Source organism: Pezoporus wallicus, unplaced genomic scaffold (assembly GCF_028554395.1).
Source record: "Pezoporus wallicus isolate ANWC-B61680 ecotype Strahan unplaced genomic scaffold, APGP_CSIRO_Pwel_v1 contig_4012, whole genome shotgun sequence".
Taxonomy (NCBI): domain Eukaryota; kingdom Metazoa; phylum Chordata; class Aves; order Psittaciformes; family Psittacidae; genus Pezoporus; species Pezoporus wallicus.
In genome coordinates, this window is record NW_026637828.1 from 108513 (window position 1) to 127776 (window position 19264).

At 43.4% G+C, this 19264-nt stretch overlaps 1 protein-coding gene across 7 annotated transcripts in view; it reads left to right on the forward strand.

Moving 5' to 3' along the window:
* CLEC16A (C-type lectin domain containing 16A) overlaps positions 1–19264 on the forward strand; it is a 78976-nt gene that overhangs the window by 25309 nt on the left and 34403 nt on the right. For all 7 annotated transcript variants that reach the window (XM_057407863.1, XM_057407867.1, XM_057407866.1 and 4 more), the window contains 5 exons: positions 4783–4883; positions 13434–13556; positions 15519–15628; positions 16108–16152; positions 17391–17441. In XM_057407863.1, coding sequence (XP_057263846.1) covers positions 4783–4883; positions 13434–13556; positions 15519–15628; positions 16108–16152; positions 17391–17441 — 430 coding nt within the window. The remainder of the gene's footprint in view (positions 1–4782; positions 4884–13433; positions 13557–15518; positions 15629–16107; positions 16153–17390; positions 17442–19264) is intronic.

A 19264-nucleotide genomic window follows, 5' to 3' on the forward strand; every position in this document is an offset into this window, starting at 1 on the left:
TGGTCTTGAACACTGCCAGGGATGGGGCAGTCACAACCTCACTGGGCAACCTATTCCAGTGCCTCACCACCCTAACAGGAAAGAATTTCCTTCTTATATCCAATCTAAACTTCCCCTGTTTAAGTTTTAACCCGTTACCCCTTGCCCTATCACTACAGTCCCTAATGAAGAGTCCCTGCCCAGCATCCCTATAGGCCCCCTTCAGATACTGGAAGGCTGCTATGAGATCTCCATGCAGCTTTGTCTTCTCCAGGCTGAACAGCCCCAACTTTCTCAGCCTGTCTTCATACAGGAAGTGTTCCAGTCCCCTGATCATCCTCATGGCCCTCCTCTGGACTTGTTCCAACAGTTCCATGTCCTTTTTATGTTGAGGACACCAGAACTGCACACAATACTCCAGGTGAGGTCTCACAAGAGCAGAGTAGAAGGGCAGGATGACCTCCTTCGACCTGCTGGTCAAGCTCCTTTTGATGCAGCCCAGGATACAGTTAGCTTTCTGGGCTGCAGGCACACACTGCCTGCTCATGTTCATTTTCTCATCAACCAACAACCCCAAGTCCTTCTCTGCAGGGCTGCTCTGAATCTCTTCTCTGCCCAACCTGTAGCTGTGCTTAGGATTGCTCCCACCCAGGTGTAGGACCTTGCACTTGTCATGGTCAAACTTCATGAGGTTGGCATCAGCCCACCTCACAAGCGTGTCAGGGTCCCTCTGGATGGCATTCCTTCCCTCCAGCATATCAACTGAACCACACAGCTTGGTGTCATCAGCAAACTTGCTGAGGGCACTCTCAATTCCACTGTCCATGTCACCAACAAAGATGTTAAACAAGACTGGTCCCAACACCGATCCGTGAGGGACGCCACTCGTTACTGGTCTCCAGCCGGACATTGAACCATTGACCACAACTCTTTGCATGCCGCCATCCAGCCAGTTCTTTATCCACCGAGTGGTCCATCCATCAAATTGATGTCTCTCCAATTTAGAAACAAGGATGTCATGTGAGACAGTGTCGAACTCTTTACACGAGTCCAGGTAGATGACATCAACTGCTCTACCCCTGTCCATCAGTTTTATAGCCCCATCATAAAAGGCCACCAAATTGGTCAGGCAGGATTCGCTCTTAGTGAAGCCATGCTGGCTGTCACCAAGCACCTTGTTGATTTTCATGTGCCTTAGCATGCCTTCCAGGAGAATCTGCTCCAAGATTTTGCCAGGCACAGAGGTGAGACTGACTGGTCTGTAATTCCCTGGGTCATCCATTTTTCCCCTTCTTGAAAATGGGGGTTATATTTCCCTTTTTCCAGTCATCGGGAACTTCACCTGACTGCCATGATTTCTCAAATATGATGGCCAGCGGCTTCGCAACTTCATTTGCCAGCTCCTTCAGGACCAGTGGATGGATCTCATCAGTACCCATGGAGTTGTGCACGTTCAGATTTTTGAGATGGTCTCGAACCAGTTCCTCTCCTACAGTGGGCGCAAGGTCTTCATTCTCACAGTCCCTGCATCTGCCTTCCAAGACTTGGGTGGTTTGGTCAGAGCCTTTGCCAGTGAAGACCGAGGCAAAGAAGTCATTCAGAACCTCAGCCTTCTCCAAATCCAGGGTAGTCAGCTCTCCTGAGAGCTTCCTGAGGGGGCCTATGTTGTCCCTAGTCTGTTTTTTATTTGCTACGTACCTGTGGAATCCCTTCCTGTTATCCTTAACATCCCTAGCTAAGTTTAATTCTAACTGTGCCTTAGCTTTCCTTACCTGGTCCCTAGTTGAGGCTCCTGGATGCTGATCTCCCCACCGCTCTGGTGTTGAAGGTGTGCTCTCTCAAGCTACTCACCTCAGCAATTCACCTCAGCAATTTAACCTGTTTCTCCTATGAAGTCACTATAGTAAAAGGCTAATAAAGGAAGAAAATGCTTACAGAGTTAAGAAATACAATGGAAAATACTTGCCATATGGCCATTATTAATATTTAATATGAAAAATGTTTTTTAAAATTTGTTCGACACTTGTTGAAAATAAACAGAAAACAGTGGTATTTGAAGTTTAAAAAGCTGTAGCTGTGAAAGGTTTTCAGTCTCCCTTAGCCTTTTTACTACTGTGGAGAACATAAAAGAGAAAGTTCAAGTGTTCTTGGTGTAATTTATTTTGATGTGCCTCACTACTGAGAGCTTAAGCCTAAAGGCTTGTGTCCTGGGTTCAGCAGTAGCAGTCATTTTTCTCCTTCTTGGTAGCTGGTGCAGTGCAGTGTTTTGACTTTCGGCCTGGGAACAGAACTGATAGCGATGTTTTGGTTTGGCCAAGGACTTTGTGAGCCTCATGCTCTGCCAGGGAGGAGGGGAAGCCGAGAGGAAGCAGGGACAGGACACCTGACCCAAACTGACCAGAGAGCTATTCCGTACCACAGCACGTCATGCCCAGGATGTAACTGGGAGTTAGCTGGAAGGGCTGAGAGACTGCAGGGTTGGAGGAGGTATCGGTCGGAGCTTGGTCGGGCTTGGGGGGTGAGTTATCGGTCAGCTGGTGCTGAGGTGTTGTATTCTGTTCCCTTGTTATTTCCTTTATCATTATTATTATTGGTGGTAGCAGTAGTGATTTGTGTTATACCTTAGTTACTAAACTGTTCTTATCTCAACCCGTGGGAGTTGCATTCTTTTTGATTCTCCTCTCCGTCCCTCCGGGAGTAGGGGGATGGAAAGAAGGGGGGGGGTGTGGGGTGTGTGTGTGAGTGAACAAGTTGCCTGACTGGGTTTAAACCACGCCAGCTTGTTTTAAATTAACTTCCTTTTATGATATGTTACATAGTAAAGTTTTTTCGAGAATGCAAAATCTTCATGCTACGTTGTACCTTCTGTTGCTACCTTCTTACAGCTGAGGTTTTTCTGGGTCTCTCCTGCATTTAGGTCTCTACTGTAATCATATTTTCTTAAAATTCTGTAGTTTCACAAATCTAAGTAGTATGTGGCTGAAAACAAGGAAAAATGCACTAGAGATTATAGAAGTCATTTAATACCATGTAATATTACTTTTACATCATATGTTAGTTTTTAGGGTAATTACTGTCTGTTGTTGGTATGACAACAGACCCAGTGCTGTAGCATTTCTGTATTTTAGTAGTCTTGAACCTGGATATTTTGGTCCTTTTTCTTCTTCAGACCTGGAAGCTGGACTCCTTTTGCTGTGTGTAAAGCACCCCTTTTCAGGATGTCATGAGGCTTATAGGGCTTCTTCAATGCTTAGGAAGACTGAAGGCACTCTTGGTTTATTTTCAACATTGCTAATTCTTCAGGCTGCTTTTGCATGAGTAGTTACTTCCTTTTGAGACCTACAATAGGAGTATCTGTACCTAAGCAATTTGGATTAGGTACGTAGGGCAGTGCTGAACTTGGGCAAAGAGAGAGCACAGTTCAGTGGCAGTTGATCATGGAGGATGCTTGTAGTCCAGCTTCAGAAATGCCCAAGCATACGACTGTGAGGTTGTGAACTGAGCAGAGGAACAGTGTTTTCAGTTATTCTTGTCATAGCCTTGTTTTAATAAAAGAGAGTGTGTTGTTGAAATGTGTGTGGAGGGGAAGTGTTAAATACATTGTTGTGACTTTGAGTGGCTTACTGGGATACATTAAGTGTGACCATCAGGGTGCCACAGGTCTGGGATCGGTATGTTGTGTTCTAATCTTTGATAGCTGTTAGGACCCATCACTAACCACAGCAATGAGTTTGAAGTGAATGCTTTTTGTCTGTTAAGTCTGAAGATAGGAAAATATACTTGGTTTTATGAGTGGGGATGCTATGATATTGTATTTTATTTGGATATAATTTGGGTAACGTAAGGATGGTTTTTCCTTTTCACTGTTAAAAAAATTCTTTGAGAAGTAGAAATTCTCCCTTTTCGATCAAGGTTCTAAACTCTCTTATCACTTCCATGATTTCTTATTTTTTTAATTTTTTTCTGTCTGGACCACCTGTGAAAACTAACCTAATTTCTACTCGTGCTCTGAGCTGACTGGGTGCAAGCCAGCTGAAGACAAGAAGCCAAGTTGCCTTACTGTCAGGTTTTTGCTAGTATCTGTTGAATCTTTGAGCTTTCCAAACAGCTTCTGGATTAACTTGACTTTTCTGGTCTGTTCAGGGTATGGGTGAAGGGTGACCATGATGCTATTTGTAGCTTCCTGTATGTATGTCATAGGTCACACATGCTTAAAAGTCATGGGGAAAAAAGGCTTATCTGCAGCCTAAACATTTCTTTTTTCCATTCAGATATTCCATCCCTGATAATTTTCTTCCTAGAACTGTTTGAAGTTAAGTTTTTGACTGATTCTTTCAGAATAACCTAGCTTCCTCCAAACTTCTAGTGAAACCTGCTTTCTTGTAATAGTAAAAACTTCAAGTCCGTTTAGTACATGAGATTTAAGGTAGGGTTTTTTTAATGCAACAGTGATAGCAGCTCTTTAATGTTAATTATGTAAATATTTAAACCAGGCTTTTGCTTACATACATGCTAAATGTGCTACAGACAACTTAGTAAATGTGTCAACAGACACTTGGAAAGTATTATGTAAAAAATCCCATTAAAACATGAGAATTTATGTCAGGATGTAATAATGTAATACAAAGCTTAGCTATGATCTGAATCTCTTAAACAGGTTCATTTTTTGTTTAATGCCTGCAAATGTGATTACTGTAATTTTGCCTCTTCCATTAGCTACATTTAGAACAACATAGTTAACTTGTTTTTCTGTAGATGTCTTCTTTTTCTTCTGACCAATTGTAAAATTACTCCTTCCCACAGGCCTTTTCTTGATATGGTTTATAATGCACTGGACTGTGCTGAAGATGATTACTATGCCCTCTTTGTGCTCTGTCTTTTATATGCAATGTCACACAACAAAGGTAAGCAATGTTTGCTTCTTCTAGGGAGACTAATGAGGCACATAGTTTTGGACAGGCAGGATCTGTTTGTAACTTCTGTTTATGCATGCCTTAAAGGATGAGAAATTCTTTACATGGGGGAGGAAGAAAAAAGTATGCTGTAAGTAAAAACAGTTGCTAAGGATCACATTTTTAAGAACAATTTGGTCGAAAGCTTTGTGAACATCAGGTAACTTTTCTTCCATTGGTTTCTTGGAAGTGGAATAGGACTGTTCTGTTTAATTTTTCATCTCTTAATATCAGTTGAAGTCCACTGTATTCAATCTGCAGATATATGGCATCCAGTTTTTTCCCCACTTTGTGATTGCTGCATGTAAGCCAGGTATAAAATGTTCCAAAACTTGCCGCCGTATGTTAAAATTAAATCTTTGTATACTTTTAGCTTATAGATATTGCCTGAGGCCTGAGAATCAGATGTGATTATGAAAGTCATGTGCTGCCTATTTCTATCCAGCTTTGGCAGTCCTTCAGTTATTCTTTTTGAACTATGCAACTCCTCACCAGCTGCCTCATCCATTATGCCGTAATTGATTAAAAGTTTATTTGTCAGTGTTCTATGCCATAAGACATCTTGCAGGTCTCCCAAGGAGCCTGGACTATGTTTATAAACTAGCAAACCTATGTTAAATGTGTACTTTGTTATAATTCAGACAGTACGAGAATACATAACCTTTTCAAAGGGATGGTTATGATTAGCTTTTGTGCTGTTTATCTTTCTGTGCATTTTAAATAGATTCCTTCTGGAACAGTAATGTAAATAGCTTATACATGGGAATGTATGTCATGAACTGAGAGCAGAATTTGAATTATTTTTAGCTTATGAGTATAGTTTCTATGACATACTAGTTATTTAAATGAATTAACTGCTACAGTAAACTTAGCACTAAGTAAACTTAGCAAGAGAGCCATCAGGTGTGATGGCATGCTTGAAAGCAAGGATACCATTTTAGCTTCAAGGTACCTCTAATGGTCAGGTAGAGTGGAAACGGAGTCTTGAGGAAACTAGCTAAGATAAGCGTCTCCTGCTCTCCTCCATCCTCTTGATGGCTTTGTCTTTTTCCAACAATGCTTCTCTGAGATGATAATTTACAGACAATTCCAGGGCTTTCACAATCTCTTATGACATAAGATAATAACACAACTAATATCACCCAAGATAGCACCACAGCCTTGCCATGTTCTAGCCCTCTCTGACTCGCATCTCTTATTTCCCAGCCCACCCTACAACCAGTATACCTCTTCCAAAAAATGTCTTTTACTAAAGGCCTTTTGAGCATCACTGTGCTAGAAAACCCTGATGTCAAAAATTGATTCTCTTTGCTTAAAATTCATTAGTTGAAGCTGTGAATAGCCAAAATCATTAGCTGTAGCTGTTGCAGCTTCAGAATGTCCCCAGAAGCCTTTCAGTGTCATTGTAAAGGAGTAAACATGTACTCTAGGGTTGTATTTCCTAAGAATTCTTCTACTTAAGACTACAGTCCTTCAGCCCACTGTTTTTTTCCTTCAGTATAATTAGTCACTATTCAATATCTTTTTTCCCAGAAAAAAGTCTGACATCCTCTCTTGTTTCAAAGATGATTTGCTTACATCTGTAGTATTGCTGTAAACAGTGAGGAATGCAGCGGATACAGCCTCTTGCTGCTTAGTTTCAGCAGTCTCTGTGCTCTTTATTTTCCACCCAATATCCAGGGTTACCAAGAGAAATACAACAGGCGGTGAAATATCTAACTTTCAAGACACTAAACATATCCTTGCCCTAAACTCGAGGTACCTGTTATTTGTTAAGAGGTCAAAATACACACTTCCTTCTTTGATGGTCACATCAGACCTTTCTAAATGAAAAATTCTTTAGGTTATATTCATTGGCTTTCTTTGTCAATAGTTTACATTAGCCTGGTGCTCTTTGGAAGCTAATTTCCCTTCTCCCCATATCCTTGGTCCTAGGTGTTAGATGCTGGACAGATAATGACATCCAGGTTTGGTGGTCTTGTCTTTCACGAGCCCACTCCTCCCGTGGCCTGTAATAGACTGCTTTCAGCCTTAGGGGGCCAAAGAATCAGTGCATCTGTCTTGAAGAAGAGGGGTTTTACAAGCTGTTAATTTAGTGCCCGTTTGATGCAAGAACGAATGTTGTTCTTTAAAAGTTCAGGAGCTGTTAAAGAGCAGCTCTTCCGTTCTACCCTGGATTCAATATCAGTCATGAAAGGTGCCTCAGGATTGAGCTGGAGTCAATGTGTTTATATCTGAATTCAATATAATGCAAGAGATCTCTCTGCTTACAGACTTTCTCAGGATACAGGTCAGTGACCCTTTTCTTTTACAAAAGGGCATGAAGGTCCAAACATGGAGAGTTGTTTCCTCAGTTTCAGGAAGCAGTAACTCTCTAAGAGTTGTGCGTCTAGGATCTGATTACCTGTTTACTGCCCGACAGAGATGGTAAATGCTGTAGTGAGCACTTGAATCAGTTCACCAGGTAATGAATTGGAAATCTAGGATGATTTCTTGTGACTGAGTGCAATACAAACTTGTGCTCTCTACACCACAGGAAAACGAGTTGTGGTTTTCTATTTCAGTATATTAGCTGTTTCAGGTCTGTTCCTGATTCCCTAGCTGGTCAGTTTGAATTTCACCATTTCCCCCCAATCCTGCTCACTCTGGTACAGTGGTGAAGGCTAAAACAGAGCTCGTTCAGAAAACCACTGAATTGCTCTAGCTTAACCAAGAACTTTGATTTGGGCCTTGCTTCTAAGGGAGCAGCCTTCTCAGTCTTAGTCACTAAATGTAGACACCTTTGAGGCTTTTGATCATGACTCCTTCCATTGGATACTGAGTCTGCATTTTGCACCATGTGCTTGAATGAGTTTAAAGAAAATATGCTTGGTCTTCACCAGCAAGAAATATCTGTGTGAACAATAAAGAAGAATCACAATTTGTGACACATCTGTTTAGGTGCATACATGTACCTCTTGGATCTGAGAGATCTTTAATCCCAGAAGGAACCCTTCATATATGTTGCTAGAGCATGTGCTCTATCTCAAGAATGCAGAACTTGGTGTCCTTGGCAGGCAAACAACCAAAAGAAAGATGCTGAATATGAATTCTTTCACTGTGATTTCAGTTTGGCCACTTTGTTGAGTACCTGTCTGGTCCTGCCTTATTCCTCCCACATGTTTTCTTAGTCTTCTTAATGGTTTTATGTGAGTTAATGACTATGTCCTCCTGTGAAAATTTAATCTGCATATAGGTTTTCTCTAAGAAATGTTACTTGTGAGTAGCTTTTATTCCCAGAAGGAAAACTGTTTCTTAACATTTCATCAAACTGTTAGATTGTTGTGAACACTAGCACTCTGATTGCCCTTGTTCCTTAAATGCTTCCCCTCCTGCCTTCCTTTTTTTAGTCTCATCATGACATTTGTAATACTGTCATTAATCTTCAAATGGACCTTGCTTAGTGAAGAAATAATTCAGGTACCACGAATGGCGGTGTTAATGTACTACAAGTGCAGGTTTGGAAGACACTATAAACCCCGAGATAGTAATCTTCTGTTTTATGGGGTTATTACCATCCTTTAAAACAAGGACAGGGGGATCCTCAGCAGTCCATAACTTCATTTATTTTTAAGAGTCCTTACAGTAACCAGTCTATTCTGAGAAATAACTGCTATTTTAGAGGAAGAAAGAAAGATGGGTTTTGTTTCCTTATACAAATCAGTGAGAATCTATTGGGGAGGGTACTAAATAAAAGGCCACTAGTTACTAAATAAAATTCCTTTTTTCTTTAAACATAAATGAACTGGTCACTTATTCCTAGAGCAGAATTTCAAATTGGACTTCCTCTTTTCCCCTGTAGCCATTACGCTCTTCAGATATATGACTTGACTTTGATTTAGATGCAAACAAATAGTCTGAGAATTCCAGATGCAGCAAAATGGCTTGGATGTCACTATCCACCTGGTATTTGAGTGCCTTCACTAAGTAGGCTCCATTTAAGACTCAGATTTTTCAGCGATACAGGGTCAACGGAGATTAGGAAAATCAGAGGGGATAGCACAGAGACATCTCGATTCCCGACATCTCCCGATCCCCGAAGCCCCAGCAGCCCTTGCGAGAGAGAGGCTGACGTGGAGGGGGGCGTTCCCACGGTGACGGTGACCACCCCCATGCTGCTTGCCTTGAAAAAGCCTTTGAGAGGGCAGCGGTCACTGCCCACTGGGCGCAGGGAGGAACGAGCAGGTCGTGTTGCTGGTGTCCCAGACTGCGGACCAATATGGTAGCCTCCAGAAAGAGAGCTTGCAGTAAGGTGACTACAGCAACTCAGACAGAGACCCCGTCCCAAACCGTGGCTGTTCAGGTCTCTGGGTGCAGGGAGTGCCAGAGCCTGCTGCTGCCGGGGGAGGGAGGACAGCATTCCGCCTGCGTGAGGTGTGAGCAGGTAGAAGATCTGCTTAGCCTGGTGGCAAGACTTAAGGAGGAGGTTGAGACACTGAGGACCATCAGGGAGTGTGAAAGGGAGATCGACTGGTGGGGTAACTCCCTGGCGTGCCAGTCGGAACGGTTCCAGGGAGATACCCCCCAAAAGGGGAAGGACCCCCTGCCTTCTCACACAGAGGGGGATGGCCCGAGACAGCCCCTGCCCTGTAGCTGTTGCGCAGAGGTAGGGGACCAAAAAGACGACGAGGGTTGGAAGCGAGTTCCAGTTCGACGTCGTGGGAAACCCTCCCCCCTTCCTGCCCTGCTTCCCCAGGTGTCCCTCCGTAATAGGTTAGAGGCCCTGGATCTTGAAGGAGAGGTAGGTGAGAATGTGGTGCAAGGCCAGCCCGCAAGGCCACATAGGAAAAGGGGGTCGACTTTGCACCTCAAGACTGCCTCTGTTAAGAAAGAAAGAAGGGTCATTGTAGTAGGGGATTCCCTTCTGAGAGGAACAGAGGGCATGATACGCAGAGTTGACCCTCATCATAGGGAAGTGTGTAGTCTGCCTGGAGCCCGGATCAGGGATATCACCAGGGAGCTCCCCAACGTGGTGCACCTGACAGACTACTACCCGCTGCTGGTCTTCCAGACAGGTGGGGAGGAAGCTGCTTCCCGCAGTCTGAGGGGGATGAAGAAAGACTACAGGGCCTTGGGGCGGATGGTGAAAGAGTCTGGGGCTCAAGTGATCTTCTCCTCACTCCTTCCATCTTCCACTGATGATGTGAGAAGGAATGGGAAGATTCAGTTCATAAACAATTGGCTTCGAGGCTGGTGCTACAGGCAGGGCTTTGGATTCTTTGATAACGGCTGGTTTTATAGGGCACCAGTCTGGACAATGACAAGTGAGAAAGGTTTGTCTCACAGAGGCAAAAGGATGCTGGGGCACGAATTAGCAGGGCTCATTTGGAGAGCTTTAAACTAGATTCGAAGGGGGATGGGGTTGTAGCTGGGCTTGCCCCAGTGGGGCAGCGCTCCAGAATTAATGAAGACTGGGAGGCCTCCTATAATCCTAGGGTGAAATCGGTGTGCTCAGCTCGCTCCCTGAAATGTCTGTACACCAATGCACGCAGCATGGGAAATAAGCAGGAGGAGTTGGAAACCTGTGTTAAGTCAGGAGACTATGATCTGGTGGCAATTACAGAGACGTGGTGGGACAGCTCACATGACTGGAATATAATCATGAAGGGCTATGTCCTTTTCAGGAAAGACAGGCCAGCCAGGAAGGGTGGTGGGGTTGCTCTTTATGTGCGGGAGGAACTACAATGCACCGAGTTCTGTCTGGGGACAGATGACGAGCGAGTTGAGAGTCTGTGGGTGAGAATTAAGGGGCAGGCTGGCAGGGGGGATACTGTTGTGGGTGTCTGTTACAGACCACCAGATCAGGGTGAGGAAGTTGACGAGGCCTTCTACAGGCAGCTGAGAGCGGCCTCACAGTCACAGGCTGTGGTCGTCGTGGGGGATTTTAACTTCCCTGATGTTTGCTGGAAGGACCACTCAGCAACCCAGCCACAGTCCAGGAGGTTCCTCCAGCGTATGGATGATAACTTCCTCCTGCAAATGGTGTATGAGGAGCGCTGCTGGATCTCATCCTCACTAACAAGGAGGATCTGGTTGAAGCAGTAAGGGTTGAGGGCTGCCTTGGTTGCAGCGACCACGAGATGGTGGAGTTCAGGATCTTGTGTGGTAGGACTAGTAGAATACCAAGTAGAATTGCAACCGTGGACTTTAGCAGGGCAAACTTTGGCCTTTTCAAGCAATTGCTAGGGGAAATCCCATGGGCAAAGGCTGCTTGAAGGTAAAGGGGCCCAAGATAGTTGGTTGACATTCAAGGACTGCTTTTTCCGTGCTCAAGATCAGAGCATCCCAACACGTAGGAAGTCAAGGAAGAGGGCCAAGAGACCTGCATGGCTAAATAGGGAATTGCTGGGTATGCTCAAGTGGAAGAGGAGAGTTTACAGGTCATGGAAGGAGGGGCTGGCCACTTGGGAGGAATATAAGGCTGCTGCTAGAGGATGTAGGAAGGCAGCTAGGAGGACTAAGCCATCCTTAGAATTAAACGTGGCTAGAAGGGTCAAGGACAGCAAAAAGAGCGTTTTCAAATACATGGCAGACAAAACTAACACCAGAGGCAATGTAGGCCCACTGATGAACGGGATGGGTGCCCTGGTGACAGAAGATACAGAGATGGCAGAGTTACTGAATGCCTTCTTTGTCTCTGTCTACTCTGCTGCAGGCAGTCCTGAAGAGCCCTGTACCCCGGAGACCTTAGATGAAGTCAGGTCGACGGAGAGGTTTGCCTTAGTCGATGAGGAATGGGTTAGAGACCAGCTGAGCAATCTGGACATCCATAAATCCAGGGGTCCAGATGGGATGCACCCGTGGGTGCTGAGGGAACTGGCGGAAGTCATTGCTAGACCACTCTCCATCATCTTTACCAAGTCTTGGGAAACGGGAGAGGTGCCTGAGGACTGGAGGAAAGCAAATGTCACTCCAGTCTTCAAAAAGGGCAAGAAGGAGGACCCGGGTAACTATAGACCGGTCAGCCTCACCTCCATCCCTGGGAAAGTGATGGAACGCCTTATCCTTGGTGCCATCTTAACGCATATCAAGGATAAGAGGGTTATGAGGGGCAGTCAACATGGCTTCACCAGGGGGAAATCATGTTTGACCAATCTCTTAGCCTTTTATGAGGAAATAACACGGTGGATGGATGATGGCAGAGCGGTGGATGTGGTCTACCTTGACTTCAGCAAAGCATTTGACACAGTCTCCCACAGCATCCTCACAGCTAAATTGAGGAAGTGTGGACTGGATGATCAGGTAGTGAGGTGGACTGCGAACTGGCTGAAGGAGAGAAGCCAGAGAGTTGTAGCCTATGGGGCTGAGTCTAGTTGGAGGCCTGTAACTAGTGGAGTGCCTCAAGGGTCAGTACTGGGACCGGTATTATTTAATATATTCATCAGCGATTTAGATGAGGGAATTGAGTGTACTATCAGCAAGTTTGCTGATGACACTAAGCTGGGAGGAGTGGCTGACACGCCAGAAGGCTGTGCTGCCATCCAGCGAGACCTGGACAGGCTGGAGAGTTGGGCAGGGAATAACTTGATGAAATATAACAAGGGAAAGTGTAGAGTCCTGCATCTGGGCAGGAACAACCCCAGGTTCCAGTATAGGTTGGGAAACGACCTGTTAGAGAGCAGTGTAGGGGAGAGGGACCTGGGGGTCCTAGTGGACGACAGGATGACCATGAGCCAACACTGTGCCCTTGTGGCTAAGAAGGCCAATGGCATCCTGGGGTGTATTAGAAGGGGTGTGGTTAGTAGGTCGAGAGAGGTCTTCCTTCCCCTCTACTCTGCCCTGGTGAGACCCCATCTGGAATATTGTGTCCAGTTCTGGGCCCCTCAGTTCAAGAAGGACAGGGAGCTGCTGGAGAGAGTCCAGCGCAGGGCAACAAAGATGATTAAGGGAGTGGAGCATCTCCCTTATGAGGAAAGACTGAAGGAGCTGGGTCTCTATAGTTTGGAGAAGAGGAGACTGAGGGGTGACCTTATTAGTGTCTATAAATATATAAAGGGGGAGTGTCACGAGGATGGAGCCAGGCTCTACTCAGTGGCAAACAATGATAGGACAAGGGGTAATGGGTACAAACTGGAACACAAGAGGTTCCACTTAAACTTGAGAAGAAACTTCTTCTCAGTGAGGGTGACAGAACACTGGAACAGGCTGCCCAGGGAGGTTGTGGAGTCTCCTTCTCTGGAGACATTCAAAACCCGCCTGGACACATTCCTGTGTAACATTATCTAGGTGTTCCTGCTCCGGCAGGGGGATTGGACTAGATGATCTTTCGAGGTCCCTTCCAATCTCTAGCATACTGTGATACTGCGATACTGTGATGAACGCGTTTAGTCTTTCTGTTGTTCAAAACTAAATTGCCCAGTTTTGTATTGCTGCTTCTGAGAAAACTACTGCAGTATATTATAATACTTACCTCAAGGCATACCTGTTTCCTCATTTACTTTTCTTCCTTCATCTCCCACAAAGGAATTGACCCAGTCAAGCTGGAGAGAATTCAGCTTCCAGCTCAACATGCTGAAGAGAGAAATTCATATAACCATGTACTTGCAGAAGGGCTCATCAGGATAATGAATTATGCTGCCCAACCAGGTTTGGGGGGGGGGGGGGGGGGGGGGGGGGAGGGGAGGGAAGTAATAAAAAAAGTGTTGCTCCCTAGCCTCTTGTCTTTGAGGGGGAAGCATCTGTCTCTTCCATGAACAATACAGTCTGTGAGAGACAGCAATCAGTTTTTTCTTGGTTGGTGAGGAGCTCTGGATTTCTGCTGAATAGTTGCTTTCATACTCAGAGTACTACATGATTCTGTTGTCTTAATTCCTACTTTCTGTGGTTTTGAGTAAAGAAAAGTGATGAGGTATATAGTGATTTCACAATGGTCTGGCAGGGACAGCTGTGGTCTCCTGAGGCCCTCCCTGGGCTTCAGACTTCCCAGTGCCTGGGGAGAGTGTCTGGTGCAAATACGTCATGTTTAACCCCAGTCGGCAACTCAGGACAAAGTCCTGAAATTACGAAAAAGTGTATGTGCTTTTGGGAAATAAGCAGAATTAATAGAAAATGATGAATGTGTGGGTGCTGAGGCACTGGCACAGGCTGCCCAGAGAAGCTGTGGCTGCCCCAGCCTGCCAGTGTTCAAGGCCAGGTTGGATGGGGCTTGGATCAACCTGACTATGGCAGGGGGTAGGAACTTGATGAGCTTTAAGGTCCCTTCCAACTCAGACCATTCTGTGATTCAGCATCCTGGATATATGATTTGTGGCACCTTTGCTTATGAAAGTAATTCCAGTGGAGTAGTAGACTTGAAAACTATATGGTAGCCTTTGCTTATAGTATCCTGTCTCTAGAGGTGATAGACATATTTTCCCGTGATTATTTTGTTTGTTTGGTTGGTTTTTTTTGCATTGTATATCCAGTTTCTGAACTGTTTTGCAGAAAACCTGGGTTTTTTTCCCTGAGTTCTACTTTCTTTGTGAAATGAGGGATAAGGCTCAGTGGCCTGTTCCATGGAAACATGATTGTTGTTTAAGCCACATCTCTTCTCACTTCACTTCCCCTGTTAAAACTTCAAATGAGTAGATGTGGTTTTCCCCTGAAACTGACATCCAATCAAATTTCTGGTTGTCTGCAGGGTAAAATCTAATGCTTATTTGACTAGTCAACAGAGTATTAACTTGAGCTGATGTGTCAGTCACAGATTAAGACCATGTTTTTATATATATAAAGACTTTGGACATACTGGGAGATGGAAAGAGTGCAAGATGAGGAAATGCATTTATTTAAACAAAAGCACTTCTGGGGAGGGGTGGAAATAGGGGGATGTAAGCTTGCTAAATGCTGTGTAGAACATTTCCTGTTCTCTGCTTTTTGGGCTACTGACCTTTGTCTAGTTTCTGACAGCATGCTGCTAACTTGTAAAATGATAGATGGGGTTGGGGTCAAAAGCTAAGATGTTTGTCTGTCTCTTCAGTATTGATCACTGAACTCCAACTCTGCATTTCTTATATATAATACATATCCTAAGGATTATACCTATATTAATCCTTCTGAAATACAAGCTTAAAATCTCGGTGCATTCTTTCACTCTGACTTCTCCAGATTTCAGGCTGTATTTGAATCTTGTGGACTTTTTTAATTAAGGAAAAGCTATGCCTTTTTAGTATGCTATATACACAACTTCCGTTTGTCCTGTAACTTTACCCATGCCAAACAGCTGAGTCTGTTGTAATTTTAGTGTAATTCAGCTCTCCCTAATCAGATTGACAAAGGCATGGTTTTCGTCTTCTTTTCTGATAGTATTTATTGCCTTCTTATAGCACACTTCTGCTTGAAGTTTTCTTCTGCTTTGAATTACTCTTCCAGTTTTGGGATATTTTTTAATAACCATCAAAATTGTAAGTCAACATTAGCATTCATCCTTCTCAGATACGGTGTGTATGACAGAGGAGCAAAGTTTATGACAATTGCAGTAAAGTGTAGAAGCATTTAATAGCATCTGGTAATGAGACAAGTGATACTTGGACTGCTGCTATTTTGTATATTGAAATTTTCTTTTCATAGATGGAAAAATCCGTTTGGCAACTTTAGAACTTGGCTGCCTGTTGCTGAAGCAGCTTGTGTTCTCTAGAAACAGCAGCATCATAAAAGATGTTCACCTTGCTTGCCTTGAGGTAAGTATTTTCTTTCACATTACCGGTCACAGCATCACTTGTCTTTGAGTCTTATAGTTGAATAAATTTGTTTAACTTGTGATTGCAACAAGCATAAATGTGAAATTTGAGCTTCTAGAACATCTTTCCATTGGTGACTCTGTGCAGTGAATATAGAAAATCAATACCCTGTGTTGTGTTCTCAGCTTTGCTGTTATCTTTCTTAACTTCTCTAGCAAGGTTACGTTGACCTTTCTCTCTGAACTCTGTATGCCATCCATCTGAATGATATGGAGTGCTTTTGAAACTAACAAGCTTGCCTAAACTGTATTTTTGTGAGTGCAAGAACTGTGTTCTATCAAATTCTGGGCTGAAAGCTATGAGTATTGTGACATTGATAGTCTCTTATGTATTTTTTTTGGCTTTTTTTTTGTTTAAATGTGACTTTTGAGTAAATGGTGCATTTACTCCCTGAAACACAGTTATTTTGTTTTTCCTAGGGTGCAAGGGAGGAAAGTATTCATCTCCTTCGTCGTTTCTATAAGGTATATATGCGAAATGCTGCAAGAAAAAAATATTTTACATAATGTGGAATTAGAAGCAAGTCTGCATCCCAGTCTTTACAGAGTGCGCAAGGCAGCACTTTTTAAGAGGGGCACTCTAAATGTGTGATATAGAAGAAAGTCATTTTGGAGGATTCCTCTGCTTTCATGCCATTCCATACCACACTGGCATAACATCACGAAGTCCCACAGGGCTTGTGCTGGAGGTCAAGTTAGCAGCCATGTACTTTTGATGTAACTGGCGTGTATTTTATGTATTTCATGGAACAGAACCACACTATTAGAACATTTCTAATACAGAATGTTGTTTCTTTTTGGCATTGCTTTTTATTCATGTCTTATCTGAAATTATGATCTCAAATTTTACTTAATCTTCTCACTGGAGGCCTCTGCACCCCCAGGCATTAACTTCTGTATAACGAGTGGTAAATCCATGACAGATTTCAGGTGTCTAAAGCCTCTTTGTATTGTTCTTAGAATTCTCTTGAAGGATGTCTTCTCAATGTGGCTTACATACAATAAGTAACTTGAGGTGGTGGGTTGACCTTGACTGGCTGCAGGACATCCACCTAGCTGCTCTCTCACTCCCCCTCCTCAAGAGGATGGAGGGAGAATGTAAGATAAAAAAATCTTATGGTTGAGATAAACAGGGAGATCACTTTTCAATACCATCATGGGTGAAACAGAACCAATTTGGTGAAAATTAATTTACTGGCAATTAAAATAAATTTAGATAGTCAGAAACAAAGACAAATTAAAACCTTCCCCCCACCCCTCCATTTTCCCTAGGTCATCTTTGCTGCTTCATTCCTGACTCTTCTAACTTCTCCCCCTGAGTGGTGCAGTGGGGTGGGAAAGAGGGGTTTGGGGTCAGTCCATAGCAGTTCATCTCTGGCCCTTCTTCTTCCTCACTCTTTTCCCCTGCCCCAGTGCGGGTTTTCTTCTCCATGGGCTGCAGTCCTTCAGGAAGGAAACCTGATTCAGTGTGGGTCCTCCACGACAGCAGTTCTGTCAGGGCATACTCACCTGCTCCACCATGGCCCTCTGTGCAGCCTGCCCAGGAATCTCTCCCCCAGAGGTGCCGTAACTGTTGCTGAGGGGCTCAGCTGTGCCCTGCAGTTGGTGGTGGCCCTGGAACACCCAGTACATGATGAAACAAAACAAACATGGCTTCATGTTTGTAAGGATTTATGGTCTGTCCTTATCCCTCTTTTTGAAAGGGAGAAGAAATTTTTCTGGATATGTTTGAAGATGAATACCGGAGCATGACTGTAAGTGACACCCCTTCCGCCCTGCCAGATCCTCAAACCCAGATACAGCACAGCAGCAAGTGCAAGTACTTACTGCTAACTACTGACAATGCTGGTATCTTTTTTTTCTGGGAATAGAATAACAAAATGAGGGTGGCTTTTTTGTCTCTGAGGAGTTATCTCTACAGTTACATGAATCTTTTCTGTGAAATTTTACAGCTCTTTATTTAATAAAAGCCTGTTGCTTTCAGAAAGTGATTATATAAAAATTGCTTTATCCTGGGAAATGAGACATTGGATTTTTTTTTTAGGTGTTAAGCAATGTGAAAATCTTCCTGTATTGTACTTTCCATTTCCTTTTTTTAACATTCTTCACCTTTATGTTGTAAAATACTGTTTAAACCAGCATACACATATGTGAGTTGCATCTGAAGTAGTTATTAATTTGTTAGGGATTTTAGTTCTGTGTTCTCATTTGTTCATTGTCGTCATAGTTTAACCCCAGCCAGCAACTAATTACCACAGAGTCATTCAGCCCCCCTACCCTTCCCATGGGATGGGGAAGAGAAATGGAAGAAAAGGTAAAAAACTGTGGGTTGAAAAAAGAACACTTTAATAAGATAAATAAAATATAATAATAACAATGATAATGATAATAAAAGGAAATAGCAATAAAACAAATAAAAAAGGAAAACCCAGGTGATGCACAGCACGGTTGCTCACCACCTGTTGACTGATACCCAGCCTGTCCCTGAGCAGCCATCAGTCCCCCTCTTGGCTCACTCCCCCCAGTTTATATACTGGGCATGATGTACTGTGGTATGGAATACCCCTTTGCCTAGTTTGGGTCAGGTGTCCTGTCTGCTTCCTCCTGGCTGCAGAACATGAGACTGAAATGTTCTTAACTTAGTGTGAGCACAACTTAGCACCAACTAAACCATCAGTGTTATCAACACTTTTCTCAGACTAAAGCCAAGACACAACTACTAGGGAGAAAATTAACTATCTCAGCTGAAACCAGGACAAATGTCTATGTAGGCTTCTGTATCTTTTTACACATTATTGAATTTGTTAATGCAGTGTTTTAGACAGTGAAGATGAATTGTTCTGAGATCAGAAAAATTGGCTAAAAATTATTTTTAAGTCTATATGTGTGCAAGGCAGCAGTTAAAACTGTGCTGTGAATATTCTGGACCTTGTTTCAGTCTGCTACTTTTATGGTATGTGACCATGGCAAAGTGGCCAGGAATGCTTCCAGTTACAGTTGGCTATTTTGGAATGCCCATATGGCTACATTTTTCTTTTGGGCCAGTAGTGTACAAGCTGTGGAACGGGCTTTTGTATGTTCTTGCCATTCCAGCTGGCTTCCTGGCAAAAAGAAGTTTGTGTCTCCAGTGCATGTGTATGTAATAAGTCTTGGATGAAATTGCCCAAAGGTATAGCAGGATAGATAGTTTAGACATCATTTATTCATGGAAATAGGCAGACATGTAGAGGAGAGACTCTCTTAGTGGCACAGTTGAAGGGAATTTTCTAGTGTGAAAGTTACTGCATTACTTGATACTTGAGAGTTCTTTTGGAGAGAAAAAGATATGGAAAACTTTCTTATGATTGAAGTTGCAAGAACGTGACAGGCTTTTGTTTTTAGTACTCATGAAATAGCTTTTTGTCTGTAATTTTTCAGAGTTATTTTCCCATGGGTTCTTTTCAGTATGGAAACTTCAACAGTGTGTTAGGGAATGATAAGCAAATAAAATAGAGATTGTGTGTAAGGATCTCGAAATAAGATAGAGTGTATTAAAAAAAATATCTCGGAACTCTGACAGTTCCTTCCTCTTAAAATA